The 18,985-nt window shown below is 34.4% G+C and overlaps 2 protein-coding genes and 1 long non-coding RNA gene across 4 annotated transcripts; all 3 read left to right on the top strand.

The window, feature by feature from the left end:
- The first annotated feature begins 5,934 nt into the window (after positions 1-5,934).
- Positions 5,935-10,414, top strand: LOC138335088 (uncharacterized). 2 transcript variants are annotated; one of them, XR_011210231.1, is made up of 4 exons: positions 5,935-6,109; positions 7,872-7,910; positions 8,081-8,208; positions 10,237-10,414. It is a non-coding gene; the product is annotated as an uncharacterized lncRNA (long non-coding RNA). The 2 variants fall into 2 exon arrangements; XR_011210230.1 differs by lacking the exon at positions 5,935-6,109 and having other exon boundaries at positions 7,638-7,910.
- An 11-nt stretch (positions 10,415-10,425) lies between these two features.
- On the top strand, positions 10,426-11,652 carry LOC138335087 (uncharacterized). The gene is made up of 2 exons (XM_069284007.1): positions 10,426-10,457; positions 10,488-11,652. Exons 1-2 carry the CDS (start codon positions 10,443-10,445, stop codon positions 10,926-10,928), a joined length of 456 nt encoding a protein of 151 aa, XP_069140108.1. The 5' UTR covers positions 10,426-10,442; the 3' UTR covers positions 10,929-11,652.
- On the top strand, positions 11,386-13,526 carry LOC138334496 (probable E3 ubiquitin-protein ligase DTX3). Its single transcript, XM_069283154.1, has 5 exons — positions 11,386-11,404; positions 11,937-12,100; positions 12,496-12,657; positions 13,087-13,304; positions 13,454-13,526. The coding sequence occupies exons 1-5, from the start codon at positions 11,386-11,388 to the stop codon at positions 13,524-13,526; spliced, it is 636 nt and encodes a 211-aa protein (XP_069139255.1).
- The last annotated feature ends 5,459 nt before the right edge of the window (positions 13,527-18,985 follow it).

Raw genomic sequence — 18,985 nt, 5'->3', positions numbered from 1 at the left:
ACGATTTGTTTAATTTTAAATTCCAACCATATAATGATGCTATCAATATCATACGACTACGAGTGTTAGTCAATGCTAAGTATCTAAGAGAAGAAGCTTTTCATATGAAAGTCGCTATATTGATCCCTTTTGGCCCTGTCACTCAGGCCCCCGGGAGGGGGGTTAACCCTATCATTTGTACAATTTTGAATTCCCACCCTATAAGGATGCTTAATGACCATTGCATTATGTGTACTCTCCCATCATTAGTTTCAGAGAAGTCGTTTATATCAAAATAGCATAATAGACCCTTTTTGCCCCGCACCACGGGCCCGCAAAAGCCCACTTTGGTCATTTTGACCAGGTGAATTAATAATACTTAAAATGAATCAAGAGGCCCATAGGTCTTAACGGTCACCTGAGTACAGATATAGAATTAAAAAAAGACATATTAACACTATATACTGGCCCTTGATGTCGGTTAGGGATTTTACAAATTTGACTCTTCAATCTATGATGAATATTTGCTTCCATCAAACCTGTGAACTCAGAAACTTTTTGAAATTTTAGTCATTTTGACCCTGTTTTGTCCCGCCCCTCTGGTCCTCCAGGGGGTCAGCGAGGACTGATATGGATATTAAACTTCTATATCTCAGGCTAATAATTAACTCTAATCAAGTTTGACTCAATCCTATGAAAATTGAGCAAAAAAGTTCATAAATGTGTTCATATAAACTAAAGAAAACTTGACCCCTCCCCAGGGGGTAACGTGAGACCCAGGGTGATATAATTCACAGATTTATAAAACACCAAAAGGCCTTTCCATCTACAAAGAGTATTTGATTCTACCAATTCCAGAATTTCTGAAGAAGACCCTTTTTGCCCCGCTCATCTGCTCCCAGGGTGTCAGCCAGGACCAATATGCATATGATGTTAAAATGCTATCCTAGGCTAATAATTTTAACAAGGTTTGACTCGTTTACTCTGAAAATTGAGCAAAAAAATGCCCATAAATGTGTTTTAATTCCCTGTATAAACTAAAGTAAATTTAACTCCCTCCCTAGGGAGAAACGTAAGACCCCAGGATCATATAATTCACAATAAATGCAAAGACCTTTCAATCTATGAAAAGTATTTGATTCTACATTTCCAGAATTTCAGAAGAAGATTTTTGAAGTTTTGGCCTATTTGACTCCTTTTGACCCCGCCCCTAAGGCTCCTGGGGGTCAGTCACGGACATGATTTAATAGGATTCAATGGCCACCTAATACAGATAATTCTGACAACATTTGAATTTTTTCCTATTACAAATGACCATAAAATGTTCAAAACTATGTTTTCCCTACATAAACTATAGTAAATTTAACCCCCTCCCCAGGGGGAAACGTGAGACCCAAGGGTCATACAAGTATAATTCACAATTTTCGTAAAGGACCGTAAGACCTTTCCATCTATGAAAAGTATCTGATTCTACCATTTCTTGAATTTCAGAAGATTTTTGAAGTTTTAGCCTATTTGACCCCTTTTGACCCCATCTCTAAGGCCCCCGGGGGTCATTTATGGAAAATTTGTTATACTACATTAAGAAAGACACAAAATACTGAATAAGATATAGTAATTTGCTCGATTAATAGTAACTATAATTAACGAACCAAACCTACATCTCTTGCTCTTCTTTGTTTAGTTGGTCTTACCAAAAGGTTATGCTTGTGACTGCAATGAAAGGAAAATGTTTGGTGTATTTTACTGTGTTAAGGTAATAGCAATGACTTCACAACAATGAAATTAAATGTACACACTTTTTACACTATAACAGGAAATACCATAAAAAGCAGTGAGCAGAGAATATTATCTGATATGTTCGAGATAATAAAATAAAATTTTCAAGATTTATATTAAACAAAATTTTGTGAATGATACTTAGATAATTTATTAATACATTATTTCATTAATTCGTTTCTTAGGACGCGGTGTTGGAGGCAAGGTTCGCTTCATGATTCAGTCAACTCTTTGACCTGTCTGTGGAGTGTTCGTTTAAAATATTGACAATTGGATCTTTTCTCAGGTCGACCAGATGGACTTCCATCAAATGGGTCTGTTTAAAGCTCTAAACATGACTTCTGAACATTTCTCGACATAAAGCGGAGATTCCAAGTCATCTTAAAAAACAGAAATTAATTATTTATTGCTTTGAGTAAAACAGTGTTAATAATATTTCATGATTTTAGAGTAGGATACCTCATACTTTATATCCAGGGCCCGGTTGTTCAAAACTATCGTTAAGTTAACGACATCGTTAAACCATAGTTAGCGAGTCGTTAAAATTTAACGATGTCGTTAACTGTTGTTCAAAAAAAGTTAACATTTAATGACTTTCTAATTAATCGTTAACTTTAATCACTTGAGAACCCTCGATTAAATATTTAACGAGTCGTCAAATATGGCCGCCAGGATGGTTGTGGTGGTGCCTCGGAGGAGGAAACCGCGCGTCTATCGACACCAAGCCATCTTGGACGGTGCATACACCGACCAGGAATTCGAATTGAGAGCCCGTTACAGGTTTGGACGACAGTCCATCGATTTCCTGAATTTCAAATTTGATCTATAGCTTGTTTTCAGCAAGTATTATTTTCTAGACATTTCCCCCTATTTCTCAACTAAGGCTGATATTCGAGGATGACTTTTGTTCACGTTTTTAAGGTATGCCAAAAATGACATTCTCTTCATTTATGTATTTCATATAACTCCAATGGCAACTAGAGCTGCGAGTATTGAAAATTACCATCATAAATGAATTCATGTATTATATAAATAAATTCTGAACATTTACTGGATGAGGAAGCCATAATTAACCCAGAGCATACTGCACATAGTCCTTTCTATGATAACAGATATAAAGCCCTAAATAGCAGCGCGCACCACTACAGAATTAGTCTTAACATTTACAGATCTCTTCGTGAAACTAAATTGATCGGAAGTTCTGACAGAGACATACCATTTCTAAACATAGTAGAAAGGATGAAAAGTATTATGCTAATGATACACGACCTAGGAAAATTTTATATGTAACGTTTCGATAACTAGTACGATGGGTACCCTGTCACTTTCATCAGACATATTACTAGGCAACATAAGTCCATTATTTGAAGGTGACAGTAGACATAAAATTCTCACTGGTTGTATAACAATATCACTCCATACAATGTAAACAGAAAACATCATTCTGATGGGCGGATCGAGCCCAAATCAATATTCCCCGCAGATAGGAACATTGTTACATGAAGTCCAAACACCCAATACATCGGTAGTAATCAATACTGTACTTTACCTGTACCAAGGTTGGACATGGCTATCTTCTTCAAGCCTGCTTGCCTGAGCTAATGTGAGGCATGGCGACAGTCAGTGATTAAAGATTTACATGGCAAGGTGTTTTTCTCAACTACCCGTAAAACCTTACCAAAGTTACTACCAGTAATTGAGCCTTTTCCATGCTCAAACCATTCAAGATTTTCATTCTGACCACGTGTCAGCACTTCAATTTTATCTCGATCACTTTGTGAATAGGTTATATTCGACACTATGGCATCTAAATTTGACTCCTCCAAAGATAGGCGTCTACACAGGTCGTATATGGGGGATAGGTGTTGAAGCAACAGTTATTTCACAACTGTAAGCAATTGAATGGCTATGTTCTTCTAAATTCTCCGCCAATACTGTTTCAACAAATGGAAGAGTATCATTGTGCTGCTTAAACCAATCACAGTTTAAAATATGTACTGCTGAACAATACTGTCCAAGATGGTGTGTAGCTGTAAATAGGTTTACTCTTAGATCAAGTACATCATCATAGTTTGGTAAATCAGATCCAAAATCCTTTGAAGTTCTTTTGATCTTTTTTTTTTTTTTTTTATAAATGGGAAGTTCATCAAAAGTAGATGGTTTAGAAAATGCGCCTTTTGGGTCAGACTATTGGCAAAGTTTGTCTGTACAGGAAAGCAAACTTGTCTGTTGTTGACCAACTCGCTACTAAGTCAGATATGGAGAACAAGGTTGCTCCCATATGGCTACAAGTTTGTTAATTTCCCACTGTATATGTACAAAATCCTCCATAGGGAACACCACTTAATTTGTCTATGAACACAAAAACAACTTTCACATCATCAGAATTTGTAGATCGAGATGGATTACATCTTGCACATACAATGCTGAATGTTTCTGAGTCAGGATTATCGTAATATTTCACTGAATGGACAATTTGTTTTAATACGGTCTTGAGAGTTTGTAAGTTCTGGCAGTAGATACATCAATGTCAGGTACTAATGTTAAAACATTGGTCCAATGTTTAATTGTACTTAAATATTTCGGAGTAAGTTGTTGGTATTCCTCAAGTTGTTTTGGAGTAAATGAGTTTATGGAATTATTAAGTATGTATAAAAGTTTATCATAAAAATTCTCCTGATCCAGTTGTTGATATTCCCAAAGCATGACATAAAAATATGACTTTGGCTTTTTAGGGAAAGTTACATCAATGTCATGGAATATGCACATTTTTTTCAAGTCGTCTGCCTTTAATCCAGCAACATTTTTATTAATCTTAAAGGTTTTGAATGGGCCAGCACTATATAGATTTCTTTGATGACATATTCTTGAAACATTTTGGTTGTAAGACTGCAATTTGAAATGGAGGAGATTTTTATTTTTGATTCATATTCATTGATTGATTAATGAGTATCCAAATATACAATATTTATATAAGGTATTTGCTAACTGCAAATCAGTTGATATAATTAATTATGTTATATTTAAAATTTAATTAAATACCAATTGATTTTAACATCGTATAATTTATATATGTAGCATAACATTATTTATTATTAATACTATATTTATGTTTGAAATGGACAAAATTTGGTGTATTATTAATGATATATGTACACACAGAATATTTAACTTTAAAATAGCATGGATAAATCTAAACTTTATAAAATTTTTTTATTTATTTCTAGATATTACACAATTCATTACTTGAAATATTTTGTAAAATATATTTACATTATTTCTAATGTATATCAACATTAGCATGAGTGATTTCGATTGTGGCTAAATCTTTGGTTGTCTTTCACAAAGCTGTTACAAACATTAGGATACATATGAAAGTTTAAGCTTTTATACATAGATTTACGGCAAACGTGCATTTTTTCGATTGAAACTGTTAACATAGGCCATAAATGAGATACTTACTTGTATATAGAAGAAATGGAAAGACAGCAGAGACTAGAGATGAGGACACATACACTAACAGAATGCTGACAGGAAAAATCAACGTAACTGTTACAGCTGATGCTATATATATACATTTAGATGAATATACGCGGGTAATTCATATCTTCGACTCTTTATGTATTAAAAATCGACGGATTATTGTGCAAAACACATTATTTTTTATTAACATTTGATAATTTCGAAATTCCGTCAACCTATTATGCTTTCACAAAAGCAACAGTTGTATCTACATTTACTCGTTTTATCTGTATAAACTCTGAGACGGGAACTTGTTCCGCAATCGTTTGTTTACATATACCAAGCAACCAGAACTCCTGTTGCGCGCTAGGCATTATGGGATATTGTAATATCGGATCGCTCTCTTGTCATTGGAGGTAGAATAAGTGTAATGTAAAGTATAAGTTTCAAATTGACGGCGGTCCAGAACTAACACTTCGGCAGCTCAAAGACAAATTTAAAAAATATGGACTTTACATAGGTATATCTTGTGAAGAAACTGTAATATTTATAAAAACAAATATATACATATATTTTTATTTGAAAGACATATAATTTATGTACTGTACAGTAAATTTAACACTTGCAGTACTGTGAGTTATTTTTGTCATGAAAAAGAAAGCTTAAGCTTAGTACGACGAATGTGAGAAAATAAAGAAAATCACACTTTTCAATATTTATTTGAAACAAAATTATTTTAAGTGACGTGATTATGACATGCACATACAAGTTTTACCACACCAGTACTTATCTATCTCTATCTGGTTTTACCTACTTTCGGTTTCGTTTTTGACGGAATCAGCTGTTGGACTGGAGGTTTTGGACGATGACAACTACACAGCTGTAAAGTGTATGTTTCCACATAATTTAGTTCGTACATTACATATGATTAGCTTGATAAAATTTACAGTAGTTTATACAGGAAAAAAGTTATTTTGGAGTAAATGAGTTTATGGAATTATTAAGTATATATAAAAGTTTATCATTAAATTCTCCTGATCCAGTTGTTGATATTCCCAAAGCATGACATAAAAATATAGCTTGGGCTTTTTTAGGGAAAGTTACATTAACGTCATGGAATGCACAATTTTTTCAAGTCGTCTGCCTTTAATCCAGCAACATCTTTATTAATCATTAGGTTTTGAATGGGCCAGCAATATATTTCTTTGATGACATATTCTTGAAACATTTTGGTTGTAAGACTGCAATTTGAAATGGAGGATATTATTATTTTTGTTTTATAATCATTGATTGATTAATGAGTATCCAAATATACAATATTTATATAAAGTATTTGCTAACTGCAAATCAGCTGATATAATTAATTATGTAACATTTAAAATTTAATTAAATACCAATTGATTTTAACATCATATAATTTATATATGTAGCATTACATTATTTATTATTAATAATACTATATTTATGTTTGAAATGGACAAAATTTGATGTATTATTAATGATATATGTACACACAGAATATTTAACTTTAAAATAGCATGGATAAATCTAAACTTTATAAAATTTTTTTATTTATTTCTAGATATTACACAATTCATTACTTGAAATATTTTGTAAAATATATTTACATTATTTCTAATGTATATCAACATTAGCATCAGTGATTTCGATTGTGGCTAAATCTTTGGTTGTCTTTCACAAAGCTGTTACAAACATTAGGATACATATGAAAGTTTAAGCTTTTATACATAGATTTACGGTAAACGTGCATTTTTTCGATTGAAACTGTTAACATAGGCCATAAATGAGATACTTACTTGTATATAGAAGAAATGGAAAGACAGCAGAGACTAGAGATGAGGACACATACACTAACAGAATGCTGACAGGAAAAATCAACGTAACTGTTACAGCTGATGCTATATATATACATTTAGATGAATATACGCGGGTAATTCATATCTTCGACTCTTTATGTATTAAAAATCGACGGATTATTGTGCAAAACACATTTTTTTAATTAACATTTGATAATTTCGAATTCCGTCAACCTATTATCCAGTCACAAAAGCACAGCTCTACATTTACTCGAGTATAAACGACGGGAACTTGTTTCCGCAATCGTTTTGTTTACATATACCAAGCAACCAGAACTCCCGTTGCGCGCTAGGGCATTATGGGATATTGTATTATCGGATGATCGCTCTCTTGTCATTGGAGTTAGAATAAGTGTAATGTAAAGTTATAAGTTTCAAATTGACGGCGGTCCAGAACTAACACTTCGGCAGCTCAAAGACAAAAATTAAAAAAATATGGACTTTATACATAAATATATCTTGTGAAGAAACTGTAATATTTATAAAAACAAATATATACATATATTTTTATTTGAAAGACATATAATTTATGTACTGTACAGTAAATTTAACACTTGCAGTACTGTGAGTTATTTTTGTCATGAAAAAGAAAGCTTAAGCCTAGTACGACGAATGTAAGAAAATAAAGAAAATCACACTTTTCAATATTTATTTGAAACAAAATTATTTTTAAGTGACGTGATTATGACATGCACATACAAGTTTTACCACACCAGTACTTATCTATCTCTATCTGGTTTTACCTACTTTCGGTTTCGTTTTTGACGGAATCAGCTGTTGGACTGGAGGCTTTGGACGATGACAACTGCAGCGGTAAAGTATATGTTTCCACATAATTTTCGTACATTACATATGATTATACAGGAAATCCGTTATTAATTTACTTCCTGCACTGTACAAATAAACGTATTTTTACTAATTCGCACAAATAGACAGCTATGGCATTTAATCTTGGAATGTTTGAATTTTATCGGTATTTTCAGATATTCTGTTTCTATAAAGATGATGAAAGAAACTTCCAATTCATAACTGCATCCTAGAAGATGGCTGGCAATATACACATTATAGCCTTGAGGGGAGTGACAGAGTTCCAACAACACGTCAGCCTGAGGTAAGTAAACAACAAATAACGAAACTGTACACACTGTTTGGTTGTCTTAAAATGCCACGTAGTTGTCGAGTTGTTCAGTGTACATGTACAATGCAGTTGTCTTATTTTTTTTTTTTTTTTTTTTTTTTTTTTGTGAAAGGTTTCCTAATGTCAATGCGCCAACCTAATATTGCCACATATATAGATTGTACTTTTATTATCCAGTAGCCATTTTGTAGGAATCAAGTTGTCCTGTTGTCCAGAAAATGTCATGTCATGCATCACTGTTTCCAATAGTTTTTTGTGTTCAATTTTTTGTTTAAATTTAGTAATTTTCTCTCTGAGACTGATCAATCTATGCCATCTATACATATAGGAGAAATAGGGGAATTACTTCAAATTATTACTACAGGTATAATCTTAAAGTGTTATATGGATTTAGGTTGAAACATGCTTGGGGGAAGAAGGGAGATTTTGCACAAATGGTAACTTTTACTCCATTGGGCTTGAGGGATAGCAGGTTCTAATTGGGGACCCATATACTTTTAAATGCACTCAATCATAAACTATTCTATGGATTGTAGCCAAACTTGTCAGAAACATCATTGGAAGGAAGGGGATAAGATTTTTGATAAATGGTTTCTCCAAACTAGAGGGGTATGCACGGCCCAATAGAAACATAGAGTGAATACGTACTTCAAACCCTTGTTAGTGAAAGTGATTGGCGAATTCAAGTACATAAGACTTGGTTAGGAATATAACTTTGGGGAATTTTATCATATTTTGCATAAATTGTGACTCTCAACACTCCCCTTTTCACTTTGGGCTGGAGGCCGGGGTGGGTTCAATAGGCTTAGGTCTGAATGATTCCTTTTAGTCATTATACATGTCATGAAGTACTTGATGAATTTATACCAAATTTGTTAGAAACTTCCTTGTGGAAGGGAATCAAATTTATAATATCAATGAGGACTTTGCCATTCTAACTTCCCCGGGACTGGAGGGACAGGGCCTGATAGGGGAAAAACACAGATGCTACTAGTATTAGTCATGAAATATGGATTAAAGAAAAATTTGGTTGGAATCATTCTCGGGGAGTGGGATCAGACTTTGCATAAATTGTGATTTTGTTCCCCTCACCCCCTCCCTTGGTGCTGGAGTGGTGGAGCCCAAAAGGTCTTAAGAAATAGAGAGAATTAAATTAAATTATTACTTGCCACAAAGTACCTGATGAATTTGTACTTTTTGGCCAGAAAGATCCTTTGGGGAAGGGGAGCAGATTTTGCATACCAGTATATGGTTACTCTTATTTCCCTGGGGAAAGTTGTTACTTATTTTAAAGTTATTGATTAATTTACACCAAATTTGGTTGGAAACATCCTTGGGGGACAGGGATCAGATTTCGCATAAATATGGTACCTTTAAAAAATTGGTACAAGAAGTCTGGGTGAATTCCATTAAATCATTACTTGTCATAAAATGCTTGGTGAATTTATACAAATTTGGTCAGACACATCCTTTGGGGATGAGGATCAGATTTTGCATACCGGTGAATGGTGACCCTCTCTCCAGACTTCCCTGGGGCAGGATAAGATCGGAGAAATGGGAGGGATTACTTAAATTGTTGCTATAATCATGAAGTGCTTGATGAATATACACATTTGTTTGGAAACATCCTAACGGGAAAGGGGATCATGCAGATTTTGCACAAATAAGTACTCTGACACCTGGTGCTGGATGGACATACTATGATAAGATTTTGTATGGATGGTTACTTTCACCCGTTTGTGTTGGAGGGGCAAAGCCCAGTAGGACACATAGTATTTAAAAGTCCTTTTAAGTTATAAAATGTTTGGTGAATGTTCTTTGGGTAGAGGGGATGTTGCTGTTCAACAGTTGTAATGTGTTCTTAATTAATTCTAATCTGCTGTTCAGTAGTTTTTTATATTGGCTAAATAGTTGTTATGTTGTTCACCATCCATCCTGCAATCAATTGGTATGATTGAATTACGTGATTGTTTTCAGAATAGTGTTGTGTTGATATTTCAGAAATTAATTGAGAAGTTTGATGAAGATGACTCAAAAAAGTTGCTTGGCCTTTTTTACTGAGGAATCGAATGATTATGAAAAAAATACACCATACACCTTGGTTTTTCAACATCCGAAGGCTGGCAAGGGTAGCAACTTCAACAAAAGTTGGGATGGCAAAAAGGATTGGAATGCTGGACAAGGTATTCAAATCTATTCTGAAGGTCATGAAGGTCATCAAAGTTATCCTCAACGTCATGATGATCATCAAGGTTATCCCCAACGTCATGATGGTCACCAAGGTTATCCTCAACGTCAAGATGGTCACCAAGGTTATCCTCAACGTCATGATGGTCACCAAGGTTATCCTCAACGTCATGATGATCATCAAGGTTATCCTCAACGTCACGATGGTCACCAAGGTTATCCTCAACGTCACGATGGTTACCAAGGTTATCCTCAACGTCATGATGGTCACCAAGGTTATCCTCAACGTAACGATGGTCACCAAGGTTATCCTCAACGTCACGATGGTCACCAAGATTATCCTCAACGTCATGATGGTGGTCACCAAGGTTATCCTCAACGTCACGATGGTCACCAAGGTTATCCCCAACGTCACGATGGTCACCAAGGTTATCCTCAACGTCACGATGATCACCAAGGTTATCCTCAACGTCATGATGGTGGTCACCAAGGTTATCATCATGTAGGCAGAAGAAAACCACGTATACCTTGTGTATTTAGTGAAAAAGAGAAATGTTTTATCTTCAGAGAAAAGTTGAAGGTATTCATTTATTCTGCAAATATCATAGACTTGAATGTTGATGCTATTGTATCTACAGATGGTCCGGAGCATGAAGGAGATATTTCTAAGTTTATAGATGAGGCTAACGGTCAGACAAAATGGAATCAATTCAAAAAAAATGTCTTCTCTCCAAATGAAGAGTTGCAAGAAGGACAGATTTTGTTCTTTAAACCAAACAAAATGAAACACCTCCGTTGCATATATCGCATTATTATGAAAAGTTTCTCACCCTATGTTCCTCCAACACACAACGAGAGCTATATGGCTTGAAAAATATTGTGTTAAAAGTTCTCAGTCAAGCCAATACTTTATCAAGAGAAAACAAGAAACAAAAGAAGTGTCAACCACTGAAGAGGATAGCCATGTCCATCCTAAGTTCAGGTACAGTACTGTTTAAAATTTGCATATCATTGTTCGTTTGAAATTTTACTAGAGATATTGTCCTTTTTAGCAAATTCTGATCATATCACAGAATACCTTATATGGCATATCTGTTGCCTAAATCCAAATTCACTTGAATAAATGGTGTAGCTATGTGTTTACCTGCCAACGTTTTCATATCTGTGAAATTTGTGAAAGTGACAGGCTGGTCTCTTTGTTATCAAAAGTAAAGTAAATGAATATCATACCAATGTCTATTACTGTAAAAGTTGAATTTTTCATGATGTTGAAATTTTCAGAAATTTCTGTGAAGGTCCAAACGTGATATGTGAATAATTACGATTATAAATGTACAGCACCCACATTATGACATGGACCGCACACAATTTGAAAACAAAAATATCCACACACGAAAACATCCTCGTTTACTGTGCATAAAAAAACCTTAACAATTTTACAGCCAATCTATCTAAATATTAGTAGTTGGGGCTAATTTTCTTAGCGTACTTATTTATTGACCTTTTTATTTAAGAATCTTTGGAAACACGGCTTTATGTTGAGAAATGTTCCGAAGTCATGTTTAGAGCTATAGATGATTTTACTCGGAGACCTGAAATGATCAGCTTGATGGAAATCCATCTGGTAGACCTGAGAGAAGATCACATCAAAGTTTTGAAAGATACATTCCACAAACAAGTAAAACATTTGACTCAAATGAAGCGGCCCTTGCCTCAGCGCTCTCCAAACAAACCGCTTGGCGCTTCTGGCTACTATGATACAATACCTGGTGTTGAGTCAAAGAAAACCCATGGAAGATTTCAGACAGACGGCCATTGTCATAAAATTGAAACATGGAGGAGTGACAGTAGAAGGTTTTCCAGGAAAATTAGCATTGATCAGTTTGGAAAGACAATATGATAATATTGAGCGGTGGATCCAGTTCACACCGAGGTGGTGCTATAGGTGCCGCAGGTGGCGACGAGACTGGAGATGACTGTGTTATATGTATGGACAGTTTCGAAGATCCAGTAAAACTGAAGAAGTGTGGTCATAAGTTCTGTAAAGAGTGAATTTCTGAATCCTTCCAACAGAAGCCAGTGTGTCCTGTATGTGGCACCGTGTACACAGTTGTACAGGGGAACCAACCGGTCAAAGGAGTGGCTGAAGTCTACAAAGACGACAAATCTCTGCCAGGATATCCCGGACATAAGACCTTCATCATCAACTATGATTTTCCAGATGGCAAACAAGGTGTAAGTAGCCAAGGCATAGTTACACCTTATATACAATATAGTTAATGTGGGTGTAATCTTATTGAAATTACGATAATTGCAATGGTAAGATCATATAGTTCCTTGATAAAACAAGTAACAATGCAAACAATGAACAATGCATGTTCTTCCTATTGTTCACAATACTCTATGATGAGTTATGCACCAAGGATCACTGTATTCAATTGATTATTCATTTCTGCTTTCTTTAACTAATAACACTTTAAACCTTCACATTTTCTTCACATTCTTCAACTTTAGAACAAGCTATATCATATACAAAACCTTCTGAATTTAAAATATTTGATCACCATACACAGGCAAAATGCTTGAATTTGACATGAAAAGCTTGACCTATTTTTACCTAAAATTGACATGTAATTAGATTCCGGTTAACTTTGTCGTTTACAGGAAGAACACCCAGAGCCAGGAGAGGAATACAAGGGCCTTAATCGTCAGGCGTATTTACCAGACAATACACAAGGTCAAAGGGTCCTCAAGATGCTTAAAGAAGCCTTTGAACAAAGACTGATCTTCACGGTTGGTCAATCAAGTACAACTGGAGAGGTTAATGTTGTTACCTGGAACGACATCTGCCACAAGACATGCCGGGAAGGTGGTCCTGAACGGTCAGTTCTTCATATCGTTTATCATTCATAGATTTCTATTCCTGTTTGATCTGTCGAGAGATCTCCGTCATTCTCTAGAGTATATAACCATCAACTCCTGGTTGGGTAACTCGCGGTAACATTAACAAATCTTGTTTATTGTGGTTCAGGTTTGGTTACCCAGATGATGAATACCTTGACCGAGTTACTGACGAACTTAACGCCAAAGGAATCGGCTTGTAGACCAGATTACCAGACCCTCTCCAGATGAAGCTTACCTTGACCGAGTTACTGGCGAACTGGACGCTAAAGGAATCACTTGTAGACCAGATTACTCGACCCTTTCCAGATGAGGCTTACTTTGACCGAATTACCGACGAAATGAACGTCAAAGGATTTGGCTTATACATCAGATTATAACCAAACACTCTAAATGACTGTATAACGTAAATTGTTCTTTCATCCATGTATGATCAAAGTTATATTCTTATAGGTTGTTAATCAAGGTTATGTGTCCAGTTATGGCCCAGTTTCATAAGCTGTCATTAAATTTAAGGAATTCTTCAGCTTAAAATTCTCCATAGGAAAGCATTACAGAAGTTCAGGAAAATATTAAGTTAAGGAGCCTTCCTTAAAATTTGAAATACCTTCCTATGGAAAATTCTTAGTTAAGCGATTCCTTAAATTTAAGGAATGGTCATAACGCTGGGCTCATGTATATAATATACAGATGGACCATATTAACTTGAAATTGTAGACTTAAAACCGTATTCGACCCAATATGTATCCTTGTCCCTATAAACGCCCCTCCCCCATTTTGAGGGTATTACTGAAAATTTGAAAATCGTATACATGTACCATATTTTCCGGCGTGTAAGCTTACGCCACGTGATCGATTTCCAGGTAAAACTTACACACTGCGAAATATAGTTTCTTTTAATTTGTAAAATGTATTGCTTGCTACTTGTTTGTGCAAAATTGTGGTGAATGACCCCTCAATTTTTTAACCGCCGTGGGCACTTAATGGGAAGAACACGGTAACCCTTTTTATTTGAAGTATTCGACTATTGTAAATTTAATTGGTTTTGTTGACATTACTTGCGGATCAACTGTATAATACATGGTATGATAATATATTATGATAATATTATCATATGATATCATTTAAGTTGATTTGAATTCAAATACCACTATGATGTATGAAGGCATTGGTATACAACATGAAGAAAGTAAAATTGATTTTGTATATCATATCACATAGCTACTGATGAACTATGCACATTTTGAGCTGTCAGATAACAGTATATCAATTATTGTTTCATAGATAATATTAAGTTCACATGAATTAATAGAATATATTTATCAGCTGATATTCAGATACTTCATACGCCTGATGGAAAATACAGGAAAATTTCTTGCTGCTTGAGATTACGCATGATATGATCATATGCTTTATCATAATAGTCTAGCAGATTGTAGAAAAATACCGCACTTTTTGATAAAGCATCAAATTCGATATACACACATTTTTCAATGTATTAATCGAATAGAAGATTTCGGAGGTCTTATATGCCAAATTTTATGATCTTATCACAAACTGCAGTGCAAATGTATGCCTTTGTATTTGAGTCTTATCCGCTGTACTATATAGTGAGAGAATGGTCGTAAGTGTTACATGCACACTGATATATACAATTAAATCCCATATTTTACACGTTACATGTATTAATATAATTACCGTGCAAGCGGTTATTTTCGCGGGTCAATATTTTTGCGATTTGGACCACCAACTAGTAAAATTAAAATTTCAACGAATCAGAATTTCGCAATTTAACTTCAAGTGTATATACACTGTATAATTCAACGAAATCTCAAATTTCATTGAGCAAAATTTTGAGATCACGTCGGTGACTCGCAAAATCGCGAAAATATCATCCCAGCCAAAATACTCGGGTACATAAAATGTTTGTATTGTATATAATGATTATCATCATTTTAATAAGTTTTGTTGTTTAACAAACCGCCAATGATCAACGTTCCCCAATTTCATCATCTAGCTGGCTGACTATCATTTACATTCATTTCGTGTATCACCATTGCAAATGGATTTTTTGAGAAAATGATCATATTTCTTTTTTTTTTTTTTTTGCACTCAGGACTAAGGTCTTTCTCTATGCATATATGGTTCCAATGCGACAATGATAAATAGCATATATATCTTTCTCAATAACAAGTCTCATTGTTTCTAACAGTAATTTTTTCCGACAGAGATAGAGAGAAAGAGAGGAGAATCGAGATAGAGAGGAGGGGAGTGAGAGTAAAGAGCAACGTAGAGAGAGAGAGGGGTGGAGAGAAAATACAGAAAGATAGAGAGAAATACAGAGAGATGGTGAGAAAATACATAAAGCGATAGGGGGAAGGGGACAAAAAAAACAGAACGAGAGAGGGTAAGAGGGAAAAGACAGCGAGAGTGAAAAAAAGGAAAAAGTGAGAGGGGGAAGCAGGCGGAAAAGACAGGAAGAGGGAGTTAGAGAATAGAGAGAATGCGGAGACAAGCGAGACGGTCATGGGCGCATGGCAAGTAGGACTACTGTAGATGAGTGAGAAAGCTTAGAGAAAAATAGAATACGCGGTAAAGGGAGTGAGTGGAGAGATGAGAGTCAGGCTAGAGCAAGTGCGAAAGCTAAATAAAGCTATGTAAAGTCATGAAGTATCATCTTTCTTACAAGGATTCACATTACGCTAATATTCAATTATAATACAATCATGCGGAAGGAAAAAAAATGTGAATATTTATAAATCGTTTAAGTGATTTTTTTTAATTGTTGTAAATATCCATTGTCTCACTTTTTCCATATCTGCTAAAGATATTCTTCTTTCAGTGTCATCATAGTGCATTTTTTTGTTATTATTATCTTTTTTCACCTATGTTTCAAATACACTGTATTTAATTTCTAAGCGAGTCATGAACCAAAAACATTACATAAAAAAATACTTAACAAAATTGATTTCATGCGCACACAATCTTCATTTGTACAGGTATACATCAAGTGTCATTGCCCTATATTCCACCAAACAGTCCATATAAAAAGGAAAAAGGCTACGACACTCAAAACTTATACAGAGAAACTAAAAAAAAAAAAAAAAAAAACACTTTTTCAAGTAATGAATACTAATTGTCATATTTCTAATATAAAAAATGTAACATTAAGAAAAGCACAATGATATTTCAAAGATATATACATATATACTCGAACTGTATATCCCTTTACTGATATTGTTGTTTGAACTACATAGCTATGGCTCATACGATATTTCCATGCTATACTTGTATTTGTGTAATTGTTGATTGTCTCATTGATCATATATCCAAAACCCACTACCCACGACATGAAACATAATACGATCCGTGTTATGGAAATTAGCGGTAGGTTTATTTTAATAAACTTGTTCAAAAGATGAGGATATGTGTTGTATTAACGTTAAGCTAATAACAACTCTACAAAATGATAAAAGTCGTTTTATATTCCAACTTTAAAAATTAAAAGCCGCTTGGGAGAGGTAACATAAACGAGTAAGGTGTGCTTTCCTTTAGACTAAATTAATTTGAATAAGCCATTCACCTCTTGTTTACATGTTCCAGGACTTCTGAATCAAGGCGATTGTCAGAATGATAGCGATGGTTGGTTTTTTGTATTTTTCTAGTATATTTATCTTCGATTTTCAGGGGTTACCATCGCTTAATTACAATTTCTTCACCCCTGGAATATGTGATAGCAAAATGAAAGGTTCTGTGCGCGACATCGGATCAGCAGGTAATTGGTCCTTTGACGTATATCAAAAGAGTCTTGCTTTGAAACTTCAAAGGAAGTTGTTTTTCTCCTAAACTGCCAGTGATTGGTCCGTTGTTTTTCTCCTAAACTGCCCGTGATTGGTCAGTTGTTTTTCTCCTAAACTGCTAACTGCTAAAGTGTTAGCTTTGCTATGACATAGTCCGGGGTGTAGATGTCATAAGTGATCATAACCCCTGGAAAACCAGGATGTAGTATAGTAAAGTCTGGTGTTCCTCCACCATTAAAAGTTAAGATATCGTCAAAATGATAACGTAATATATTATAGCGCTGTTTATGACAAGCTTACCGATTTTGTGCTTGTATTGTTACAAACACTAACGTATGATTCAGCCTCTCAGACATGTTACACATGTAGGCGAGGTCATCCTTACGGATACAGTGCCATAGATCCAATCTTTTAAATGTTTGTGGTTATATATTTATAGAATTCAGCATATCAATTGAAGAAATGATCAGTTTCTATCATAACGCTTTCACGAATAAAGTTATTATAATTTATATATGTCTTTTTTATATACTAGTACTGTAGACTAAATTTCTTTCGCAGGTGATTTATTTTTGCGAATTTTGTGATCAAGGTAAATTCGCGAAAGTTTGTCTCATGATATCTTCCACAATTATGTACCATTAAATTCAAAGATATTTCCATTTAATTTTAAATTCGCGAAATTAAATCTCCGCAAAAATGTTATGAAACGGAAATCGCGAAATTAAGTAGCCGCGAAAGAAAGTTTGTTTACAGTAATATGTTTTGGATTATTTTGAAATTACCGTTATTCTGATTTAAGAAGAATGTTTTGTCTTTGCAAAGTTTATGTAAGTAAAGCCATGATTCAAAATAAGATGGCCAATCCCTGCAAAGGACAGAACTATAATCAAGTGTGCTTTATTTCTAATATGTTTAATATTCATTATATATATCATGTGGCTTGATGCAATTTAAAATGAAATTCTGAAATTGTATGCTCTACCAATTGAGAAACCCAGGGCTATTATAGATCATAGACAAGCGATTTTTTTTAAACTTTAAACTACACTATGTAATAAAGAACATACTCTATCCCACCTTTCTTTCGCGGGTACTAAGTTTCGCGATTTGGATTTTAAAATATTTTCGCGAAGATAAACATTTGCGAATTTCAAATTTGATTTGAATGGAAATCCCTATTCACACAAAGTATGGAGATGCTAATTCGCGGATATGAGCTTTCGCAAATATGCCTGGATCGCAGAATTCGTGAAAGTAAATTTCACACGAATGAAAGTTGTACTTTGACATAGATATTAGGGTAACATACCGATTGCAAATAAAAATCCCATGGCTGTGCCCTTTACGTCATCGTATACTTTAAGCTGATCTAACATAATCAAAGATGCTCCACCGCAGTCAGAGCATAAACGATACTCATCATTTTAACAACAGTTGGTGTTTAATCGTGTATATATACATTCGTTTGTATATGTGTATTTAGGACAAAATAATATAAAACAATTTATTTTCCTTCTGGTGCATGCGCAATCAATCTTGTTAGAGGATATGATGTCATGGAATTTTATCAGGACGCAATTAATTATTTTTGATATCTTAACTTATAGTAAAATTAGAAGCTTAAACGTTTCAAGGGTTGTCATGGTGTAAAATAATTAACTTTCATACTTATTCTTCTGCTTCTGTTTTTTGATAGAGAATAATACCATTTGTCAGCGGTATAGCATCTTTAAGAAACCATACAAAGTTGTGATTCACTACGCAAAGATGAATATAATAGAAAGCCTGTATCGCCCACCTGTTTTTTTTGTTTTTTTTTTGTTTGTTTGTTTTTTTTACTAATTATTGCAAAAACTCTT

The sequence above is a fragment of the Argopecten irradians genome, chromosome 11 (genome assembly GCF_041381155.1).
Source record: "Argopecten irradians isolate NY chromosome 11, Ai_NY, whole genome shotgun sequence".
Taxonomy (NCBI): domain Eukaryota; kingdom Metazoa; phylum Mollusca; class Bivalvia; order Pectinida; family Pectinidae; genus Argopecten; species Argopecten irradians.
Note: the sequence above shows the minus strand (reverse complement) of the source record. Positions and strands in the feature narration are given on the sequence as shown.

Bases quoted from the DNA above. Each gene is read 5' to 3' on its own strand.
- LOC138334496 (XM_069283154.1), top strand. The intron at 12,658-13,086 runs GTAAGTAGCCAA...TGTCGTTTACAG, and splicing joins TTCCAGATGGCAAACAAGGT to GAAGAACACCCAGAGCCAGG. The intron at 13,305-13,453 runs GTCAGTTCTTCA...ATTGTGGTTCAG, and splicing joins CGGGAAGGTGGTCCTGAACG to GTTTGGTTACCCAGATGATG.